General features: G+C 49.4%; 2 protein-coding genes across 4 annotated transcripts in view; both read left to right on the top strand.

Moving 5' to 3' along the window:
* Window positions 1-2,305, top strand: part of fgfr4 (fibroblast growth factor receptor 4) — a 51,884-nt gene extending 49,579 nt beyond the window's left edge. For all 3 annotated transcript variants that reach the window (XM_048997669.1, XM_048997667.1, XM_048997668.1), the window contains 3 exons: window positions 221-358; window positions 672-777; window positions 900-2,305. In XM_048997669.1, coding sequence (XP_048853626.1) covers window positions 221-358; window positions 672-777; window positions 900-1,061 — 406 coding nt within the window. In that variant the 3' untranslated portion in view covers window positions 1,062-2,305. The remainder of the gene's footprint in view (window positions 1-220; window positions 359-671; window positions 778-899) is intronic.
* Window positions 2,306-6,768: 4,463 nt separating this feature from the next.
* The window catches only part of uimc1 (ubiquitin interaction motif containing 1), a 32,219-nt gene continuing 17,391 nt past the window's right edge, over window positions 6,769-21,596 (top strand). The window contains exon 1 of the mRNA XM_048997666.1: window positions 6,769-6,773. The gene's annotated coding sequence lies outside the window, so the exon portion shown is untranslated. The remainder of the gene's footprint in view (window positions 6,774-21,596) is intronic.

The raw sequence follows: 21,596 nt of genomic DNA, 5'->3' as shown, positions 1-21,596 counted from the left end.
CCTTTGTCCGACAAATTAGGCCTATTCCTGCCGGCCTTGGGCCAACCACTGCTGCAGTATCGTTTCCCCCTTCATGTGAAAGGCCTCAGGCTGCGAAGGGTAGCTTGTCTCGTTGACCAGTAGCTCCAGGTCACTCCCTCCCCCTTTTACACTTTGGTGGCTTTTTGCCGGCTTGAGAAATGCACTGATCGTAGATGTCGGCTCCCGTTTTTTCTTCCAGGTGGTCCTTCGGTGTCTTGATGTGGGAGATTTTCACTCTGGGGGGGTCGCCTTACCCCGGCATTCCCGTGGAAGAGCTCTTCAAGCTGCTGAAGGAGGGCCATCGGATGGACAAGCCCTCCAACTGCACACATGAACTGTAAGTACATAAGCAACATGAATCTTCAGTATGTCTATATGGCAAAAATTCTAGCACTAGCATGGTCTAACGCTGTGGCGCTAATCACAAGAACAATATCCGGCTAAGCTATTATTGCACGAGTGCTTCATCAAACTTTTTCTGGGACGTGATATTGCCTTCAGTAAACATGCTATACCTAGGAACACTGGCAGACTATGGTATGTAAGCTAGCTAACAAATTTTAAAACTAGGATTAGCTTTTGCACATAGCTGGATACAGTAGCACTAGCAATGACCATAAGCTAAGGTGGTCCGTGTCTCCTGTTTACAGCTATATGATGATGAGGGAATGCTGGCATGCAGTTCCCTCCCAGAGGCCCACCTTCAAACAGCTGGTGGAAGAGCTGGACCGGGTGCTCTTGTCTGTCTCAGATGAGGTAAGCTAACCGCTATTGGTAGCACTGCACAACCAATGTACACAAATCGCATGGACCAATCGAGGGCCCAGAATCCTCTGATTCGAAACTGAAACAAGTGATTGCATCTGCTTCCTTTGTAGTACCTGGACCTCTCAACGCCGTTCGAGCAGTACTCCCCATCTTGTGAGGACACCTCCAGCTCCTGTTCCTCGGACAATGACTCGGTCTTTACCCACGATGCTCTGTCCACAGACCCCTGCCTCCTCGGCTACCACGACGTGCACTCCAGGATAAAGACCTGAAAAGGGTCACCCCCCCCGTCAGCAGGCGGCCGGCGTGGGAGGGGGGGTCGGCTCGTGGAAGTTACCTTCGAGATGTTTGCTTTAAAAACAAAAATGCGAAAAGTGGCGGAAAGGCAGCGGGTTTTTGGCTCCGTGCCGTGGAACATTATCTCATTAGCACTGTGAGAAAGTCTGGTTTGCATTTTCAGGTTCTCCTTCATGAAGCAGGACATTTTTACATTAGGCTCTTTTTAATTACAGTCGCTGTGGGAGAAAATTCAGAATAACAGAAGCTAAACTAAACCCATTTAGAACCAGTATCGAACGTTAAAAAAAGAGAAATATATTTTCGTATAAAACAGAAGGCGATAGCATTGTACAATATAAATATATATATAAATATATATATATAAAATATTATTTTACAACCTGGTATTTAAAAATTGTCTTAAATCTCAGGATATCTTGTGTAAAGTTGCTGTGCAGACAGTAAAGTGCCTAAATTTCTGATCTCCTATGAATATATTAAATATTAAAATATTTTATGTATATATCACAAAGAGGGGGGAGAAAAGACAGTTACGTTTTATAAGTTATTTTTAAATCATATGAGGCGTTTGAGGTGAAAGCAAATAACTTTGGACCGTATATTATTTTTACTGGAAACCATGTAGCTGTCTATGCATTTGAGCAAAGGAGTTGCCGTTCACTGAAATCGTCCGTGGGTGACACTCCGTGGATTTCACAATTGAAGGGCTCTTGGGACTAATTGTGACTCGCAAAGACTCTCGACTCTGAAATCTGTACCTGGAAGAGAAAAATTTCATCGCCGGCATAGAGGCCCAGTGGAAACTGTCGTCCCCGACGGCGAGAGCGGCGTGAAATCTGTGGAGCCAGAGTGAATGCGCAGGGGGCTCAGATTGATTGATTTAGAGGGAGAATCGCTTTTTTTTTTGTCTCCTATAAATCTTTAACCCAGCGCGGGTGCCCCGCATGTGGGGGGACTGGAACGGAAGCTCGGGGACCAACAATGGGCCGCTGTGGGTGTGACTGCAAGGACAGGCGACCTCCTGGGCCTGTGTGCAAATGAGGAGGCCTTATGATGCAAATCGCCCTCGGGGCTTTGCCATTATTCAGCTGTGTCTTTTAATATACAAATGCTAATCCTGTCCCTTCAGGGACAAGCTCCGGTCGTTATCTTCAGGGGACGCTGGAGTTCACCCCCCCCCAGAGAAGATAACGGTCTGATTCACCCCACCCCTGAACCCCCCGCCCCCGCCAAGTGAATTTAGAACTGCCTCATATCCCTATAAGCTATGTCAATTCATATCTATAGGATGTATTAAAGTGGGGGGGTTGATGTTAATCAAAGAAGTTGAAAGTTAAATGACTTGGATGGGGGGGGGGGGGGGGGGGGGCTTTTTGTGAACTGTGACACCAGTCTTGTACATCATCAGAGGCAGATCGGGCTTAAATGACGTTTCAGACGCCCGACGTTGTTCAACAGACCGCTTCGAATATTTAAGAGTAGCGTACAAAATGCAAGGAAATGTATTTATATATATATGAGTTATTGCCACTTTAAATTATGTAGTTTCAAGCATATGTATGACGTGAAACTATACGTACCAAATAATTCATATCACTTTAAAGTGGCAATTTCTAATGAGCGTATTATACATGGCATACAGTACAGTAAGCGTATTTCTTTCATCTTATGTCTGTCGCAGTTACGTTTTTATCTCGGAAAGGCCGGCTGCGGCCTTCAAAACGACGGCTAAAGGTTTTAGATGATCTATCCGTCATGTTTTCTTAACGAAATGTCTATATTACATTCCATTTCCCTTGTACCATTGCAACAATCCCGATGTCCTATTTTCAGAGCCTTAAAGAGAATTATTCTAGAAATATCTAATTTATTTGTTTATTGTTTTTGTTTTGTATGAAATAAAAGTATAATTTAAATACTCCTTGTCCCAACGTGTCCCTGTCAAAGACCCCTCCCTCACCCACCCACCATTGTGATGTAAGCTATTTAAACGGATGTGTGGCGCTAAGACCTGACCAAACGATAAAATGAAAACGATAAAAACGATAAAATTAATGATATAGCCAAGTCCCACCTGGCTAGTGTCTGCTGTATTTCAGGTGAATGTGCAGTCCTGGGAGATAAATGATTCATTTGTGGGCTGGCCTATCAGGTTTAATCAGCTCTGTGACTGGAAACAGCTGGAAGGAGGGCGGGACCACCAGCTCTCCCAGGGCCGAGAGGGTGACCCCTTCGGACATGGTGTGCTGGCGTCCGCCGCTTATCTAACACACGTTCCCAGATGCTGCCAGCGCGAGGGCACGAAGGACGCCTGATAAGCAGGGGTGTCGTGGCCTGGCAGTCACCCCGGACTGGAATAAGGAGGTCTGGAGGGCTTTGAGGCAGACGGGGGGAGGGGGAGCACTGGAGATAAGAGTAGGCAAGCTTAATCTCACCCTCTTGGATCTCCAAACACTATCGACATGCTGTTTAGTTAAAGCTAGTAAACCTGTTCTTTTTATCTCCTACGCCAATAACACAGAGACCTTTCAAACAAGGCTTGAGATAGCCAAAAGCCACGTCAATAAGGGACTCTGTTATCCATCTCCACTGTGCCAGTAATGGCCGCATTTGGCGTACTCTGGACGTCGGCAACCGTGGAGGATAGCCAGCCGACTGGCAGACACTGCTGTTCATAGCCTTGCTCGCGGGCATGCGAGCGGTGTTGGGCATTTCAGGTCCAAAAGCTACAAATCCAGACCAAGGTTTTGTTCCTATCAACTAGCTGGGCATAAAGAGTCACAGTCACAGAGTAGTCAACTGGTGGGTTGAAGCAAAACCTCGGTCTGGATTTGTAGCTTCCGGACCTGAAACGCCCAACATGGCATGCGAGGCAGCCGGACTCTTCCATAGTGACTGAGGCGTCTGCCCGGGGGAGGCGGAGAAGATTCAGTCAATGGTTAATGAGGTGCTAAATATATATTTACAATCTTTTCCCACTAATCAGGTGTTCATCCGAATTTCTTTTGTCTGTCTCAATGTCCAAGTCTAAATATGTCATGTAGATGTCTCAGAATGGAGGGGGAGGGGCAGTGGTTAGCACTGTATGGGGTGGCGTGGTGGTGCAGTGGTTAGCACTGTATGGGGGTGGCGTGGTGGTGCAGTGGTTAGCACTGTATGGGGCGGCATGGTGGTGCAGTGGTTAGCACTGTATGGGGCGGCATGGTGGTGCAGTGGTTAGCACTGTATGGGGCGGCATGGTGGTGCAGTGGTTAGCACTGTATGGGGCGGCGTGGTGGTGCAGTGGTTAGCACTGTATGGGGTGGCGTGGTGGTGCAGTGGTTAGCACTGTATGGGGCGGCGTGGTGGTGCAGTGGTTAGCACTGTATGGGGTGGCGTGGTGGTGCAGTGGTTAGCACTGTATGGGGTGGCGTGGTGGTGCAGTGGTTAGCACTGTATGGGGCGGCGTGGTGGTGCAGTGGTTAGCACTGTATGGGGTGGCGTGGTGGTGCAGTGGTTAGCACTGTATGGGGTGGCGTGGTGGTGCAGTGGTTAGCACTGTATGGGGCGGCATGGTGGTGCAGTGGTTAGCACTGTATGGGGCGGCATGGTGGTGCAGTGGTTAGCACTGTATGGGGTGGCGTGGTGGTGCAGTGGTTAGCACTGTATGGGGTGGCGTGGTGGTGCAGTGGTTAGCACTGTATGGGGCGGCATGGTGGTGCAGTGGTTAGCACTGCCGCCTCACACCTCTGGGACCCGGGTTCGAGTCTCTGCTATGGTTCCATGTGTGTGGAGTTTGCATGTTCTCCCCGAGTCGTCATGGGGCTTCCTCCGGGTACTCCGGTTTCCCCCCACAGTCCAAAAACACATTAAGGCTAATTGGAGTTACTAAGTTGCCAGCAAGTGTGTGTTATTGTGCCCTGCGATGGGCTGGAGACAGGGGTGGAAAGTTTAGGTCAAGAAAATACTAATCCAGACCAAAATTTTGTTTCGACCAACCAGTTAAGTCCTCTGTGACTGTGACTCTTTATACTCAGCTGGTTGGTTAAAATAAAACCTGAACCTTTCCACCTCTGATTGGAGCCCCATCCCAGGTTGTTCCCTGCCTTGCACCCAGAGCCTCTGGGATCGGCTCCGGACCCCCCCTCGAACCTGAAGAAGATAAGCGGTTTCAGAAAATGGATGGTTGTCTCAGAATATATATCCTACTTATTTCTTTTCATGTACGCTGAACCTACAAGGATGATATATGACCCAACCATGAGGTTGACGAAAAAGATGCTTTGACTCATATGGCAGATTCATGAAGCCATTATTTAGGAAGTTCTACTCGCATTTTTGGTATGAGCTACCAAAGTGGAGTCACCTTTCACTGCTTGGCCCAAGGAGACCATCTCCGAGGGACCTTTCCCAGGGTCAGACTGGAATAGTAGACAGGAAGGCGGTGGGGGGGGGGGGGTTACCACAGGGTAGCTTGAAAACATTCAGGCGTTTCACGGCCCGACTGGCAGGGCTGAATCCGTCGGGCCAGTGAGCTGGAAATTGGCCTGTTGACTTAGTGATGTCCATGCGCTGACTTGGTTCCCGGCTGAAGTCATCCTTACTCAGGAGACATGATCCATCTCTCTCTCTTTTTTTGTTTTTTTGTTCGCCAGCCAAAAACACTTGAAAAAGACCCACTGATCTTTCTAGTGGGCTCATGTTGGACCGAAATGAAGGATAATTCATATAATTTAAATCATGTGACCCCCCCCCCCGCGCAGTCACTAAGTTATGGGACATTGCACTTCAGAGAAAAACACAGCTGAGGGAAATGCGGTATGGTAGGATCATGCCAGCTATGCGAGGCATTTCGATGAAAACTGCCTCAGCTCATTTTTAAAGCTACAGACACACGTACCGGGGGGGGGGGGGGGGGGGGGGTACAATCAATGACTACATGGGACACCAGCTGTCTTGTAGAGTCTACATTTTCCCATAACGCTCAGAACCGGCCTGTAGTTCGACCTCAGGCACCGAAGATTACGGTAATGGCCTGTAGCAGAGATAAGTTTTTTTCTTGTTGGGGGGGGGGGGGGGTATTGCAGATGAGCAGTGAAAGCAGACAAGCCTCGCAGCAAGGAATCTGGGGGGGGGGTCGGATATCGCGTGTCCGGCGCCCTCGCTATTTTTGTGTCAGATAACCCCCACTGTTAATGAGGACTGTCAATCACTTGGGGGGGGGGGGGCAGAGTGCCTTCATAGCCACCCCCCCCACAGTGTCAACAGTGCGTTATATCACCTTACCTCTGCCAATAAATCCTGCCTGGAATTCTGTTGCATGGGGTGGGGGGCTGTTTCCATGGAAAAGATAAGCGCAGCGGAATCCGGAGATCGGCGGGTTTGGCGAGTCGTCCCTCGTCGATATGAAAGCAAAGCAGCTATAAAAAAAGGATCCCGCTGATCTCTGGAGTGACCCCCGTCGGACGGAGATGAGATTCGGGGGCCGTAATGTCGGCCACGTGTCTCCTCCCGTCGAAGGTTTGAAGTCTCACACATATGGCTGCCGTCCTCAGCGTCATGAAGTGGGACGAGAAACGTGGAAACAGCACGTTTCGTGCCGAGAAAACACTCCTGCGTGGTGCCCCGCCCGCTATGTCATGCCTCACTTCGACCTAATGGTGTCACCGCACGACCTTTGACCTCTGACCCCGAGGCTTATCTCTGCACTCTCTCCTGCACTCTTCCTGGCTTCGCCTCCACAAGCCCCCGAGACATTTAGCCTGTTGACCGTACGCGAAGCCGCCGAGGATCCGGAGATGCCAGGCGAGAGTGTGATTACAGCCCAGGAACGCAAAATTAGGCCCGAGCCCGCTGAGAGAGTGGGCATTTCCGTGCCGGTTTAACCTACCCGTATTTCCCTCACCTACTCTGTCATTACTGCTGTCACATACAAGGAAACATGTTGTTTAAGTTAAAATAAATTTTTTTAAAAAAAGTTCAGACCCAGCTTGCTCTCCAGAAGCCTGTGACTGACGGGGGGCAGGATGTGGTCTGGGAGTAATGAGAAAAAATCTGAAGTGCGTGTGCGTGTGTGTGTGTGTGTGCGTCTGCGTGTGTGTGTGTGTGAGTGTGTGTGTGTGTGAGTGGGTATACCTACCTTGTGGGGGACACAGTGTCCCCATCCGTTTTTTTTTCCCTTATGGGGACCAGGTTCCTGCTGAGGGAAAACTCGATTGTATAAAAATAAATGACTGCTATGAAAAAGTTAAAAATGCAAAAACGTTTGTATTTTGCTTGGTGTCTTATGGTTATGGTTAGGGCAGGGTGGGGGTTAAGGTTGTCATAGTTAGCGTTAGCATTTTTCCCATAGCAGTGAATGAGCGGGCCCCATAAAGATAGGTATACCCTACACGTGTGTGTGTGTGCGTGTGTGTGTGTACATGTGCATGCGTGTGTGCGTGTGTGTGTGCGTGCGTGTGTGTACATGTGCATGCGTGTGTGCGTGTGTGTGTGTGTGTGTGTGTGCGTGCGACAGAGAGCGTCAGCAGGATCGAATGCGCAGAAAGACAAGAAATAATGGAGCACAAATTCCTGAGGAACGTGGTCGAGGTTTCGATGGGATTCCAGCGTCACTAAGAGCAAAAGAACAAAAAACCCTGCCGATTATAATTAAAGCGGTGGACGATGTGAGTGATGCGTCTGCGAGGCTGTGCCCCCACCACCTGGAAAATGCCATCAAACAGGGAAATGCGAACTGCAGTAACGTGCTTCTATACCTCGGCGAGCTGGCCCTGGGGGGGCGAGGAATGAACCCAAAGCTTCCCAGCAGGGACAGGGAACTCGCTACGGATCGCATGTCCCCAGGCAGAGCTGGAGGGATTGGGGGGGTGGGGGTTTAGGGTCACATACAATAGGGCTTGCCGAAACCGGAGATGCCATGCCCCCCTTGGAGGGGCATCCACGGGGCCATGTGCTCCTACAGTTAAGGGGATGGGGGGGGGGGGGCAGTTTGGCATCGTCTCTGCTGCAAGCAAGACGCACCAGGACCCCGGTGCAGTTTTCAGAATTATTTATTGCTCTGTAAATTGCAGTGGTACCGGTGGAAATGGGGGGGGGGGCAATTGATTTGGCTCAGATTTCAGGTCTGGGGAAGGGTGGGGGTGACAGGGTGGGGTGGGGGGAGTGCATTTGGAGAACTGCAGTTCTGGCGTCTGGGCGCAGGTCTGGCTGCGGTGTTGCCGTCATGTTAGTCCCATGCGGTCCGCTGCATCGGAGGGACAAGAGAGGCGGACAGGAAGGGTATGCTTTTGGGGGGGCATAAGGGGGGGAAGGGTGCATTTTGGGAGGGAGGGGGTGTTTTTAGGGAAGGCGAGGATAGATGTGGGTGAGTTTTTAGGAAAGGAGAAGGCATACAGGGGAATGGTATTATTTTAGGTGGGGGGCTATGGGGGGAGAAGGAGAGAAAGATATATAACATATGATATATTAAATATAACACAGAACATTTTATATTTTCTTTCAAAAAATTGTCAAACAAAAAACAAAAAAAGTGCAATTTTTTTGCCCCAACACAGGATGCATGTATGGCGACACATAGATGGCTGAAGAGCTCCCACATCAGCTACCACGGGAGACCTGCAGGGGGCAGCGGTCAGCACGCTTACTGCAGCCATGCGGGGCGGCATGCCGTCCGTCGAGCACCTGCAGATGCCACACACCACGGGCAGCCCTGGGTTTCAGGCCCGTCAGGATGTAGGGAACCTACCGCGGCTTAAGTGTTGTTTAGCAGCTTTTCGGCCTAGGATGGTGAGCTCATGGCGGAAGTATCCGCATGGATTTTTGTATGAGCGCCACCAAAGTCGGATTTTGTGAATGTCCTGCGTCCGTGCAGAGGAGCTGCGGTGGTGGATGAGTACTACCAGACCTCTCGAGGGTCCTGTCTGTTGACAGAGAGACATCAGACACCTAATTAGTGTGACTGTGTAAAGGCCCAGGGGCACTGTCCCCCCCCCCCCCCAGCCCCACCATGCCCCCACCCACCCAGATGCTGCTCTGGGGACGTTAAACCAGTGGGAACCGTCATCCCAAATTGGGTAAGCCTGAACCCTGAAAGGCTGCCCCCCCCCCCTCATCTGACAGCATCCTCCTGCACCCCTCCAGGTAGCAGGGAATCATCCACCATCCAATCATTACATAAATCTGCCGCTTCCTCTCTGGTTGACACAGTCCAGGAAGCAGGGATTAGATGGGAGCTCAGTACTCAGATCCGGGGGCTCACTATCTGCCCCCCACCCCCTCCACCCCGGACATCCCAGTTCACCCAGCACATGCTCTGCCATCTCGCAGAGCTCCTCTCTGGGTTTATAGCACAGCAGAGGACAGAGACCCACCAAACATTCAGTCAGCAGCTGCTTGCGGATTTATTACCTAAGATGGGAATAATGGCAACTTGGCACAACTCCGGAAGATTGGCATTTTTCCGGGAGGAATCGGAGAGACTGTGAGAAATAAAAAAAAAAACACACACGCAGACACACACATGCACTTGCGCACACACACACCATACACATTTGTATTCATACCTTTGTGGGGACCGTCCATTCAGTTCTATGATGAAAACCCTAATCCCAACTTTAAACCCCTAACCCAACCCCTAACCTTAACCAGAAGCAGCGGAACAAAATACAAGACTTTGCCAATTTTAGTTTTTTGATTGCAGTCGCTGTTTTTTTATGTAATTGAGTTTCCACTTGTGGGGACCAGAGAAAAAATGTGCCCCCACAACATGAAAATCTCCAAAATGCAATACATACCCCCCCCCCACAGACACACACACACACACACACACCCAGGTCAGGGCAGGTCAGAAATTACAAAAACGCAACGCAGGCAAAATGCCACCCAACTCTCGGGGTTGCCTGAGCACCCACGCAGGGGCTGCAAAGCCGCAGGGAATGCGACAGGGGCCTGGAGCCGGTAGAATCCGCATGGATTATCCCCGCAGAGTCCTTCTGCTTCCTGCCAAGGCTGCTGGAAGCAAAGCCGCAGACTCCTGCGCTCCTCTAGACGGTGCCACAAACATCCCGCAGGCCCGTGACTCGGGGGATTGGGAAGGACGGACGGAGCGGGAGCGGGTTCCATCCCTGAGGCAATCGGCTGAGCACTCCTGTTACAGCGACAGTTTGCAGTGCAGGCCGGTAATTATACTCAGATTGACGAACCAGCCCTGAATAACGAGTGAAGGAACTGCCCCTCCCGGAAAGCACATCCGAGAGCCTCCCTCAACCCCCCCATTTGAAATACAGCTCTACAGAGGACTGTTCTAACAGACATTTACGTCAGGAAGGGTTTGGTAATGTCAAACACCTACTTACATTTAATTTATTTATCAGAGAATTTTATCCAAAGCGACATAAAATCGAGAAAATGGGGTCAGCCGGTCCCTGGAGAAACTGCTCATTAAGGGCTTTGCTCGGGGGCCCAGTGATGACGTCACTCTGCAGCTCTGGGATTTGAACCAGCGACCTTCTGATGACACCGCCTTCATTTAATGGGACAGGGAGCGGGGGGGTGTGGTGGGACAGGGAGGAGGGTTGCGGGAAGGCGTCCCGCCATTTCACCCACCTTAGCAGGACCTTGGTCATTAACCCGGACATTGCTTGGATACGGGCTTCCCCTTTAACGGAAGAGCGCCCAGTCCATGGGGGCGCGCTGCCCGCATTATCTCACCCCCGGAGCACCCTCGCTCCGCCCCGCCGCCCCTCAGGCAGCATAGGGGCATTACACGCATCTGTCTCACATTAACGGCCTTTAGGCCAAACTTCCACGTCGAACAGCTGTTACTGGAGCTGCCCCCCCCCCCCACGACCATTAGTTTTAACAGCTCCGTGTTTGTGGACCACTCCCCGACGGCCTGTGAGGTCCGGCGGCATTGGGGGGACCCACAAGGACAGGTAGGCAGTGTCCCCCTCACCGCAGGACTCTCTCGGCGCCAGACGAGGTATTTTTGTCATGAATGCACCGCTGTCCTCTTCCCCCCAGCCAGCACAGGGCTCTTATTCTGTTTTCCTTTCACGGTGTGCATGACATGACAGCTTCCTGTTACATTCTAGAAAAAAAACACACACACCCCCACAACCACTCGTACTAAATTTACTTCATCATTAAATAAAAATGTACACAGCACAACATCTTATTATGGAGACCTATTGAAGACCCCCCCCCCTCCTCTACACAAGTAGGAGTTTCATTTTAATGCAAAATTGATCTGGGGCCAAACTCACTCAGAGACGCAAAAGGGAATCATTTAACATCATAAAACATGCTATTGAGAGTGCCGTCCTCCGGGCGAGGATGAGGGGTGGGTTGCTAGTTAGAATTATTTTACATATCTCATGCCATCACAGCGCCCCACCTTGAATAACCAAGGTACTGCACGGGTTCTCCAAGGGGTTGTCCTTACTGTGGAATTGAGATGACTGCTTGCGGAGCGAAGGGTCTGGGAGCGCTGAGACCATATGGTATGACAAGCGGGATGGTATTCTGGGAAATCTGGGTTCGGACCCAACAGCCTGATGGATTCATGGCCCGGGAAACCACACAATAGCCTTTCGTGAATTCTGGGTAAAGATCTGGGCAGGGCGACCAAAACTGGCCCCTCCCCAGGTAAGTCCAGTAGTGACTGTTCGCCAAAGGGGCCGCAGTTTGTGACGGGGGTGGGGGTGTCCTGGAGAAATGGGGTTACGGTGGGATGGGTTGGGTGGAGAAATTATGGAACAAAGAACCACTTATGCTGCTTACGGTGACAGCTGAAAACATCTTTAAATGAGGTTTAAGTGCATGTGTGTGTGTGTGTGTGTTAGTGTGTGTGTGTGTGTGTGTGTGGGTGGGGGGGGGTAAAGTGCCCCCATAATGGGAAGGACCCACTGGGGAATTAGCTGCTGGGAAAAACGCAACTCCCTCAGGACCAGCTGGCTTCTGCGCCGCACAATATGTGCCTGTGCGCGTTAGTGCCTATGAAAAGGTTTAATTTCATAGACAGCCACGTCTTGTTTTTACAATTAAAGCCAGGCAGTTCACCCCTACCCCTGCCCCCCCCTCCCTTCCCCCCCCCCAGGTCACCCAAAGCACATATTCAAGCTGTGTCTCCTCCTCAGTACTCTTTTTGTGTTGGGTCGTCTGCAGCTGGAGCAGGCAAGATTCACTCTGGGAAAACGACTACCGCTCCCCCCCCCCAATTCACCCAAACTCTTACCCCCACCGCACAAAACCCTCTCCCCCCTTTACACAATTTAGGGCTGGGTAATTCCGCCCCCCCCCACCCCCCACCCTAGGTCACGCCACACGTGAATCAGTAACGCATTTCCACGGGAGAGATGCTCTTCCGGTCGGACCCCATGACCCTCCGGTGGACCCTGTGAGCTCTGTGCCCCAGCTCGACCCCTGACCCCTACTCTTCTGGCCTCTTTTGCAATGGGGTGCACTGATCAGGCACTCAACTACCCCCCCCCCTATCCACCCCCCTCCATCAGCATCCCATTCAGGAAGCCGGAAACTTCCCAATGATGCACCCGTGATCCCCAGATCACCATGACACACGAGAATAAGAATGCCCCCCCCCCCAAAAAAAAACAGCAGGATGTGTCACGCTGCGTCACCAGCTTAAAACCCAATTCAATCATAAAGGATTGATGCGGCGACCCAAAGCTTCCCCTGGGAGTGGGTTGGGATTGAGATGACGCCTAAATTAATGTGGCGAATGGATGGTACTTCCTTCTACCGCAAGGGGAACGCACACGCAGGCTAATGTGCGCAATGTCGACAAGGTCCTTTCATCCAGGCTGATTTACGCAGCTGAAAATCTGAGTCCTCCGTACAGCTGGGTGCCTCAGCCGAAGCGTTTTGGGTCGAGTTAATCAAGGCAGCGGTTTCCTTTTGGTCACGGGAAGCTTCGGTTCGGCTGATCCGGCTTTTTGGCCTCCGTGCCGCCTGCAGAGCCCAGAACCGGTGATAGTGAACCATGCAGCCCCATTTTGGAGACCCTGCACAGAGACGTGGAGCAGGAAGATCTTTCCCAGCAGGTGCCTCATGGGGGAGCCTCATCCCCGGAAGGGGCAGCATCCAAAAGGGCAGCAGGACACATCAATCTCTCCACCGGAGCAGTTGTCAGTTTCTCTCACGGTGCACTGCAGCAGGCCAGCTCTTTAAAAAAAACCCTGAAATGTTGTGCTCTGGCTGGTTAACTTCAAAGGCACCATGAATAGGGGCCTAAACTCAGCTAAGCATCACTTTGATGGAGCAAGTTACTCTCGACTTTGGATTTTACATAAAATCCCATAATCCCCGACGGTCTGAAACACCCAGAATCACGCAACATCATTTCCTTATCAAAACAACGTCATACCAGCACCTGTGTTTCGGTAACAATCCGGGGTGTTCCACCATTAATTCCCTTAAATTCTTAGCTTTTAGCACTAAACTGTGCTTGGCGGTTTTAGGCTTTTCCATCCCGTTCGCCATCAGCTACACCTGCTCAACATATCTGATAAAACACCCGGACTGGAACATTCCAGGAATGACTGGAGTTTAACAAGTCGCTACCAGCCAGTAACGTACCAGCCAGAGAACAGTACAGCTGCAGCCATCTGAACAGCTCAGACTTGGCTATATTCGTACTCCTACAACTGGCAGAGAAATAGGTACGTCCCGCTACATTCTGCTACACGCTACTCTGTGACTCTGCGTCTGTCCCTGTTTCAAACATGAGCGTCTGAAAGCATTTTTTCACTTTCCTTTATTTACCATCCCTCTCCAGCCGCGGGAGAGACGCGGGTTTTTCTTTTTGGTAAAAGAAACTCCAGCTTTCTCCGGAAATGCAAACAACGTTATGGTTTGTGGAAAGAGCTTGGCATGCTAATCCTGGTTTGTTTAACGCTGAAGAGCGTCTGCGGTGAACAGGGAAATGCACCATGAAACTGAAAAGCCCCAGACAGGAAGTCACAGGAAACAAACATCACATGACAACGTTCACCCCCTAAACTCTCTCACTTAGCCTCATGGTTCATCCAGCGCTGGCCAACTGGAGGGGTAACTTTTTTTTTTTTTTTTTTTTTTACCCTTTACACGAGGTCTCCTCTCTACTCAATTTTACAGCTGGATGGAGAACATCAATGGATCCACTGGAGCCAGGAGAAGGACAAAGGCCCGGGGACCAAGCCAGCACGCCAACCAGGATTTCCTGGCTTATGGCACAAAAAAACAAAGTTACACCGAGCCACACAGCAAACAATGAAATGCAAAAAATACGGGTATGGGGCATTCGCGAGTGCCCCCCCCCAACGTTAAAATCTAGAGGAGAGCAGATCTTGGTGAAGATCTGATAAGGACATATAGGTTGTGGACTGGTGCTCGTTGAAATAATTTTTTTTTAAAAAGCCCCAGGGGATGGACAGGGTTGGGAGGGGGCAGCCAGAGATCAAACAATGCCCAAAAATGTAGCCCACGGGCATCTCTTTTGCTGGTGCCTGAAAGAAAGGCGCTGAGGGCTTGTTAAGAGACGAGTTGACTTTGTGCCAGTCAGAAAGCTCTTGTCCATCCATCGTAGGGGTAATGGAATTGTTCGAGATGACTCTGAGAATAATGCCAAGCGTTGCACAGATTAATCACCCAATTTAAAGGGGCTTCCTTCTAGAAAGAAATGCCCTTGTGTTAGTTTCTCTGCGTGTTCCTGCCCACGTTGGTCCTATAGTTCGCTATCCAAAGCCTTTTCTAACTGACCTGCCCTGTGAAATGCAGTGAGATCTAAGGCCAAGGACAGTGGGATCTCTTAGTGAGGATCTGCATCTTGACCGACGAAGCCGGCCTCTCATCTTAGTTTTTCCCCTCAAAACCTGCATCTATGAGCAGATTGTTCAAATCGATGCTGGAAAACCGTAATGTCTTTAAGCAGGGATCGTCTAAGTAGACGTCCAGCTGTACAAACTGAGGAAACGGCCATGAACAGGGCAGTAAATTACGCCAATCGAGGCAGATGCAAATTATATCAGGTACCGCCATTTCCCCCCGCGAAGTCGTGGCTTTGCAAATCAGGGCCATGACAGCAGAATGCAGGTCGGGTCTGGGTCTCTCACCAACTTGATGTGAGTAGTATTTGTCGAACAATGACATTTACCACAACCTTCCCTACTGGCTGGTTAACTGGATGCCCTGAGGAGAGATTTAAATGAATATAGCATTTTGCTAATTCACTGTTTTGTTTTGTTTTTTTATTTTTTTAAAGATATGTTCCCCGGGCCCCTGTGATCTGCAGGAAAACAGTCTATTAAGCCAGGCCTTATCCTTCTTCCTTTCCTCTTTCATCTATTCACATTGGGCTTCCTAGGCCCCCAGCACATATAGGACGTAAGCCTCTTAGTCACTGTGACGACCTGCGAGGTGGCATCCAAGGGTAACTGTGCGTGTGTGCGGCCCTTAACCGCCGGGCAGTTGCGGAAACCCCAGGAAAAGGTCCTCATACTGGGCTCCTTCTTCAAAGGGCTAACAGAGCTACCATTGTGTGGGGGTAAGAGGAGAGGCTGCTGATTACAGCCACAACAGGAAAAAGCTCTTCCTTCCTCCAGGGACAACTAAGAAGCCTTAGCGGGGGCTGTTGTGTCACCTCATTTAAAACTTAAAGGGTCCACTTAAGCACAGCAAGGCAGAAAGAAAATGCAAAGACTTTCAATCCCTAATTTGAAATAGGGTCCATGGCTCCGCAAACCCTGAATCACACGAGACGAGAGCTTTCATGGTTGCAGAACTGAAATCGAGACTTGAGTGATGAACAGGGATGGAAAAGTATTGGACCGAGTACTGAGCGCTGAGGCACACCACATTCTAATTATATAACATGGTTTTAAAAAAAGACAACTTTAGTGAAAGCTGCAGGTGTTCAGCAGACCGTGCCCAACCTGATCTAAAAGAGTACACTGTTTGTGGCCTATGCAGCCTAAACCCTAGAGCCAAATGCATCCGTGATTGGTCCTGTTTAACCTGTCGCAGCAGCAACCTACATTGCGTTTGTTGGATCAAAGCTGGGCTCTGGGTTAAAAAGGAACCAAAGCAAACTAAAAAGGCGATTCCCAATGGGAGTTATTGGGACCAGCCTTGGCATAGACTGCAAGTAAACGCTGAAAAATGGCATAGTCACCCACCCAAGCCAAGCTCAGATACTCAGCTGGTTAGCATATATGGACACTTAAAGCCACTTTACACGCAAACTGTCTTAAGTATCTCTGCAGGAATACATCTAGCTGTGGACCACATTTCTAAAGGGAAGTCACAGTCATTGTCAACCTGGCATTTGGCAGGCTCAGGCTATAGCATGGGAACCAGGGAATCGTCTGAATGTGCCAACATGAACACGCCATTCCTATCAAGTGACAGAGGCCCGAAACAGGTGCTCCTTAAATTGCCTTAGCAGAGGTTGTAATGCTTATTCCTGGCCAGGCCGGGCCAGATAAAGTGTGTCCATCTGTCAAAAGAATTAGGAGTTATCCAGAGGAATTTGCAAATCACATTGGGTAGGGGGGATGAGGGTCGAGGGGGAAGGGGTAACGGGGGTTGGTGAGGGGGGACTTTCACTTGTAACTCGAATCCCGGAGCCACCTGCACTAGTCCCGCAATGCTGGAGTCTAAATCTACTGCCCTTTCTCTCAAGCACACAACAATAAACTAATCTCGATTTCGGTGTCCACATTCAAAACACCCGAAGATGTCGCTATCAGTTGAAGAAGTGGGGAATTGGTCAGACATTTCATATAATGAAACTTTATAATTCAGTGTTGGCACACAATGCACAACAACGAAATGTGTCCTCTGCATTTAACCCATATGTGACAGTGTGACATAGCAGGGGGCAGCTAATCCAGCGCCCGGGGAGCAGTGCTTGGGGGGCGGTACCTTGCTCAGGGTGCCTCAGTGGTACCTCGCTGGTCAGGGATTTGAACCTGCAATCTTTCAAACACAAGTGCGCATCCCCAACGGTGAAGCCACCGCCGCCCATTTCCCACAAGACCCGAAGTGTGGTCTCCTTGAAAGGTCCACAGAGCTTTGCGACCGAAGGGTTTGCATTGACCGTCAAGTACGACATTTGCGTTATGCGCTGGAAAGCAAGCGTGCGACATTTCTCACGGCCCGACCAATACTCCTCCGTAGGTCTGAGAGGTTGGCAGGCTGGGAGATTCACGTGCTACGGGAGAGACTGCACAGTGCAAGTGGTTCGAGAGCGAAGGTGGGAGTGATGATGCGCCCATGACCATGCCCTCCTCCCAGGGGCAGCGTGCCAGAGTCGGAGAGTGCGATCCAAAACCGGAATAGCATGGCACATGTGCCAGCGTCAGGCTTGGGTGAAACAACCACTCTGCTTACTCCTCGCTGTACCCCAACAACCCCCCCCCCCCACCCCATCCCTCAAACTTCCCCCGCCAAAACAACAGCAGCGTTGAAAATCATTCACAAGTACATGCCACCCCCCACCCCCCTTGAAAAAACACAGTGTTCATTCACAGTGCAGTGTGCCCCAGCCAGTCGGCAAACAGCAAGCCTGACTTATTTACTTAGAGCTCAAAAATAGACAGATGCATTCTGGAGCTTGTGGAAGGAGTAGAGAAGCAGGGTGGAGGTGACTGACTGCCTGCAGATGGCCGGGAGGCGACTGGATGTTGTACCACTGAGCTACATGTGAACAGTGATCGATTCAGTAAATATCCAGGTGAAAATCTGCAAGCTATACAAGTCAGAATTCATGTTTGCCAAGCTAATAATTAATGCAAAACCAACACTACTCTGTACGAGAAGGACACTAAGGAGTAAGAGACCGTGTCATTGCAGCACAACCTCAAATTGAGAAGAAGCCTGTGGACCACACCGCGTCGCTCACTCGTCTGCTGGCTTTAGGACACACACAGCCAGGATCCTGCAGATGTTCCTGAGATACATCCTTCCCAAATTCTGGTTGGAAACGGGCAGAAAAAAAAAAGTTAGCAGGAGAAGGAAGCACATATGGCAAACTGCAGTGCCCCCCACCCCCAAGCTGATGGGCTCTCCTCCTCACCAGCTTCCTCCTTCGCTTCTCATGAGCGCAGCCATAGCTCCATCGCACGGCCTGGGTCTATGATGAGTTCCAAAACCTGGCTGAAGATGTACCCTTGTGTCATGAACCCCGGGGTCACTGACCACCTACCAATGCTGGATCATCTTCACACTGTAGCCACCACTGAGTATAAAAAGTTGTTAAACAGTTTACAGTGCTCTCTTTTGCTGGAATCTCCATTTTCACTGGATTCTATACACTGATTTTTCCACTGCACACTATGCTTGACACCCCACCCAGACCAACTTGGGCTGACTCACCATGGAGTACTGATACTGAGATTTGGGGGTAGCGTGTAGGGGGAGGGGGTCAGTCCTGTTGCTTCCCCATTCTTGTCACCTGTCTTTCCCATTTGGCACACAGTGTTTGGGGGGGGGGGGGTGGTTTGTTTCACGCTCAAAGACAAGGCATTGACCTCCAGATGCCTGCATCCCACACAATGAGCCCCCCGCCCCAGAAATGTGAATGGAAAACTACACACAGCCCCCCCTACTCCACTACCCAACCCTGCACCCCCTTTTCCTCACCCCACTCATATGCACTCTCTCTCTCTCTCTCTCTCTCTCTCTCTCTCTCTCTCTCTCTCTCTCTTCCTTTCTCCAGTCATGCACATTTCAAGAGCGACATAAGTCTGGTCAGCCCCTTCCACCCGAAACACCCCCCCCCCCGCACCTCCCCCCACATCCTGCCTGTATAAACACACAGAGTAAACATAGGGGGCCTCTTGCCTGATTTTTGCAGACCTGTCCATGGTTGACTGATGAGGTGAGAGAGAGAGAGAGAAGCTCCGTTTGAAAATCATCTTCCTTCCTTGTTTTCCATGATATTATTTTTTGATTAACACCCCCCCCCCCCCCACAAGTGCAAACCCACCCTCGACTGAAACTACAAGTCCAGGTGCTCCTAGCTGCGCGAGAACTTCTAGCGGAGCCGGTCCTGGAAGATTCTGTGGAGAGATGGCATCGTCACCCCCCCTCCACCATGTATCTCACACCTGCTGCTCAGGCTGCATTTCCTCATCAGTTTACACTCACCTTCTTAAACTAGTTTGATGGCTGAGAGCTCAGGAAGCTGATGAACGTGGAGCAGAGCTCCGGCAAGCCGGTGACATATTGGTTAATGAACCGACCGTCTGCCTGCTGCTGCATTTGAGTGAACGTTCTCGTCTATATAGATCTATAAATGGGGAAATTGAGAAAATGAACATTTCAGCTTAAAAGCATCCATGAAAATTAACAGAAAAAAACACCCACCCTGAGAGCTCAAACATGGTGATTAAATTACGTCTTTGCCTTCAAGGTCAAACAAGTCGATTCCACTTTTACACAAAGTACTCTCTTATTTTTTATATAGAGTTTACACCTGTCACAAAGAAACACAACAACCTGTCACAATGAAGTATCTTATTAATTAGATAAGCCGGACATCGGAAGTGATCTTGCAATCTTTGTTCTGTTAGGAGTTCAGTTCCCAAAACACTTCACCCCCTGCTGGCCACAGCCTGTTTTCATGTGACAGACCTTGGCATTACAAATAGCATTAATTATCAGAGAGGCGTTTCACAAAGCAGGATTTCTTGCTTAGCTGGATAACTTGATGGATTTAAGGTAGACTGGACTAAACTGGCTTAATCTTCACCCACATACATTTAGCTCAGACTACCTTAAATCCGACAATCTCCCTGGTAATTAATACTATTTATAATGTTTATTATTGTTACTGTCGTGCCCAAATTGATATGACTACCTTAAACGTTCTATACTGTAATATTTCTCAATGAGGCTATAGCAGACTTTTCTTCTATTAGAAAATGACTCAGAAAGTCCAAGAGCTTTATTATGTACATCTAAAGCTGGAACTTAACGAATACATGTGCTAACGGCGACATGAAAAGCAGAACATTTGGTGCCCCGTCTATCTAGATGGGAAGGGAAATGTGGGGAGAGACATTACGTGAAGCCACTGCCAAGTGAAACACAACAGAGAGCGCGCTCCAAAACGTATGCATCACTCTGTGGAAAAAAGGCTTGCACAAATAAATTCCCTTTCAACATTTCTATGTATAATTACTAATCAAAGTGAATGGGCAAGCAAAGGGGAAGTTACTACAGTGGCTCACTGCCACTAAAAATAAATCCACAAAACCAAAGGACTGGATTTTCAGGGGCAAAATATATGTTTACGCGCATTAATTTTAGTTCTACATGAAACCCAAAGGAAGACATGCAATTATCCTGCACTGATACTGTACGCTATAAACGCGCTGTATCAGCTAAATTCATTCAACATTAGACCTTGGAGTTTTACTGGAAACAAACGTCTATTTACAGAAACTAACCAAACAGAAACTTCGCGAATCGTCTTCAAAGCAAACAGCTGCCCCATTCACGGAAAAATGCGGCGGAAGCGATTTTTTTTTATTTATTCTTTTTAAACTCTGTGCTTTAACTGGAACAGAAGTTTGCGACCCCTGATTGCAATGCAAATCTGACTGCATTTGACCGCACAGCAGGGTGATGCGCCGTTCCTCTTTACATCCTCCGTTTGGGAGACAGAGAGACCTAGACTGCATTGTGGGACGCCAGAGAATCCTCACTGTAATCTGTAACGGGTGACAGAATATGAATCTTGTGGAAACGGGGGTTCCAGAGCAATGCCACCAACCCCTAGCCCCGCCCCAGTCCCTCCCATTTTCTAACATGGAGCAGTCTGGCTACATGCACCTTCATTTTCATCCTCTGCTGAGAGTAACAACAACAACAATAATAATAATAATAACAAAAATTAAGATCTGTTGTATAACTAAATGTAAAAACAAAATCAGCACAGACTCAACAGGAAAACAGAACGTTACAATAATCGAAAAGAAAACACTCAAGCATTTTAATGCATGTAGGGGGATGCAGCCGGGAATCAATGACCTTTTGGTTTGTATACTTTCCATTTACTCATAAGTAACAAGCAACAGGTGTCCAGATGCAACTGTTTTCAGAGAAAATAACTTTGCGGGGGGTGGGTGGAAAAATAAACAATCAAACAGGCCGTAGGCAAAATAGGGGAAGCGACCTGCATTAGTTTTGGGTTGTGTGATAGCTTTTTTTTTTAACATACTGTTCATTAGGAGAAGTAACCAGGGATGATAACAGAAATATAAAATGCAGATGAGACATAAATACCCGCAGTATTACGTCATAAACTGTAGATGGCAGCGTTTTGCCATTTTGCGGAAAGCACGTACTCGTTATTAAGACATTTACCCGACGCTTCTATCCGAAGGGACGGTAGCGAGAAGAATCACGATTTTGCATATTCTCCCTGGGATTTGAGCCGATGATCTTTGTAGTATTAGCGTGATGTTCTACTTGTTGAGCTAAAGAAGTAATCAGAGACCAAGTTGAAGTAAGGTGACCAATTA

The sequence above is a fragment of the Brienomyrus brachyistius genome, unplaced genomic scaffold (genome assembly GCF_023856365.1).
Source record: "Brienomyrus brachyistius isolate T26 unplaced genomic scaffold, BBRACH_0.4 scaffold35, whole genome shotgun sequence".
In the NCBI taxonomy this organism is placed as follows: domain Eukaryota; kingdom Metazoa; phylum Chordata; class Actinopteri; order Osteoglossiformes; family Mormyridae; genus Brienomyrus; species Brienomyrus brachyistius.
Note: the sequence above shows the minus strand (reverse complement) of the source record. Positions and strands in the feature narration are given on the sequence as shown.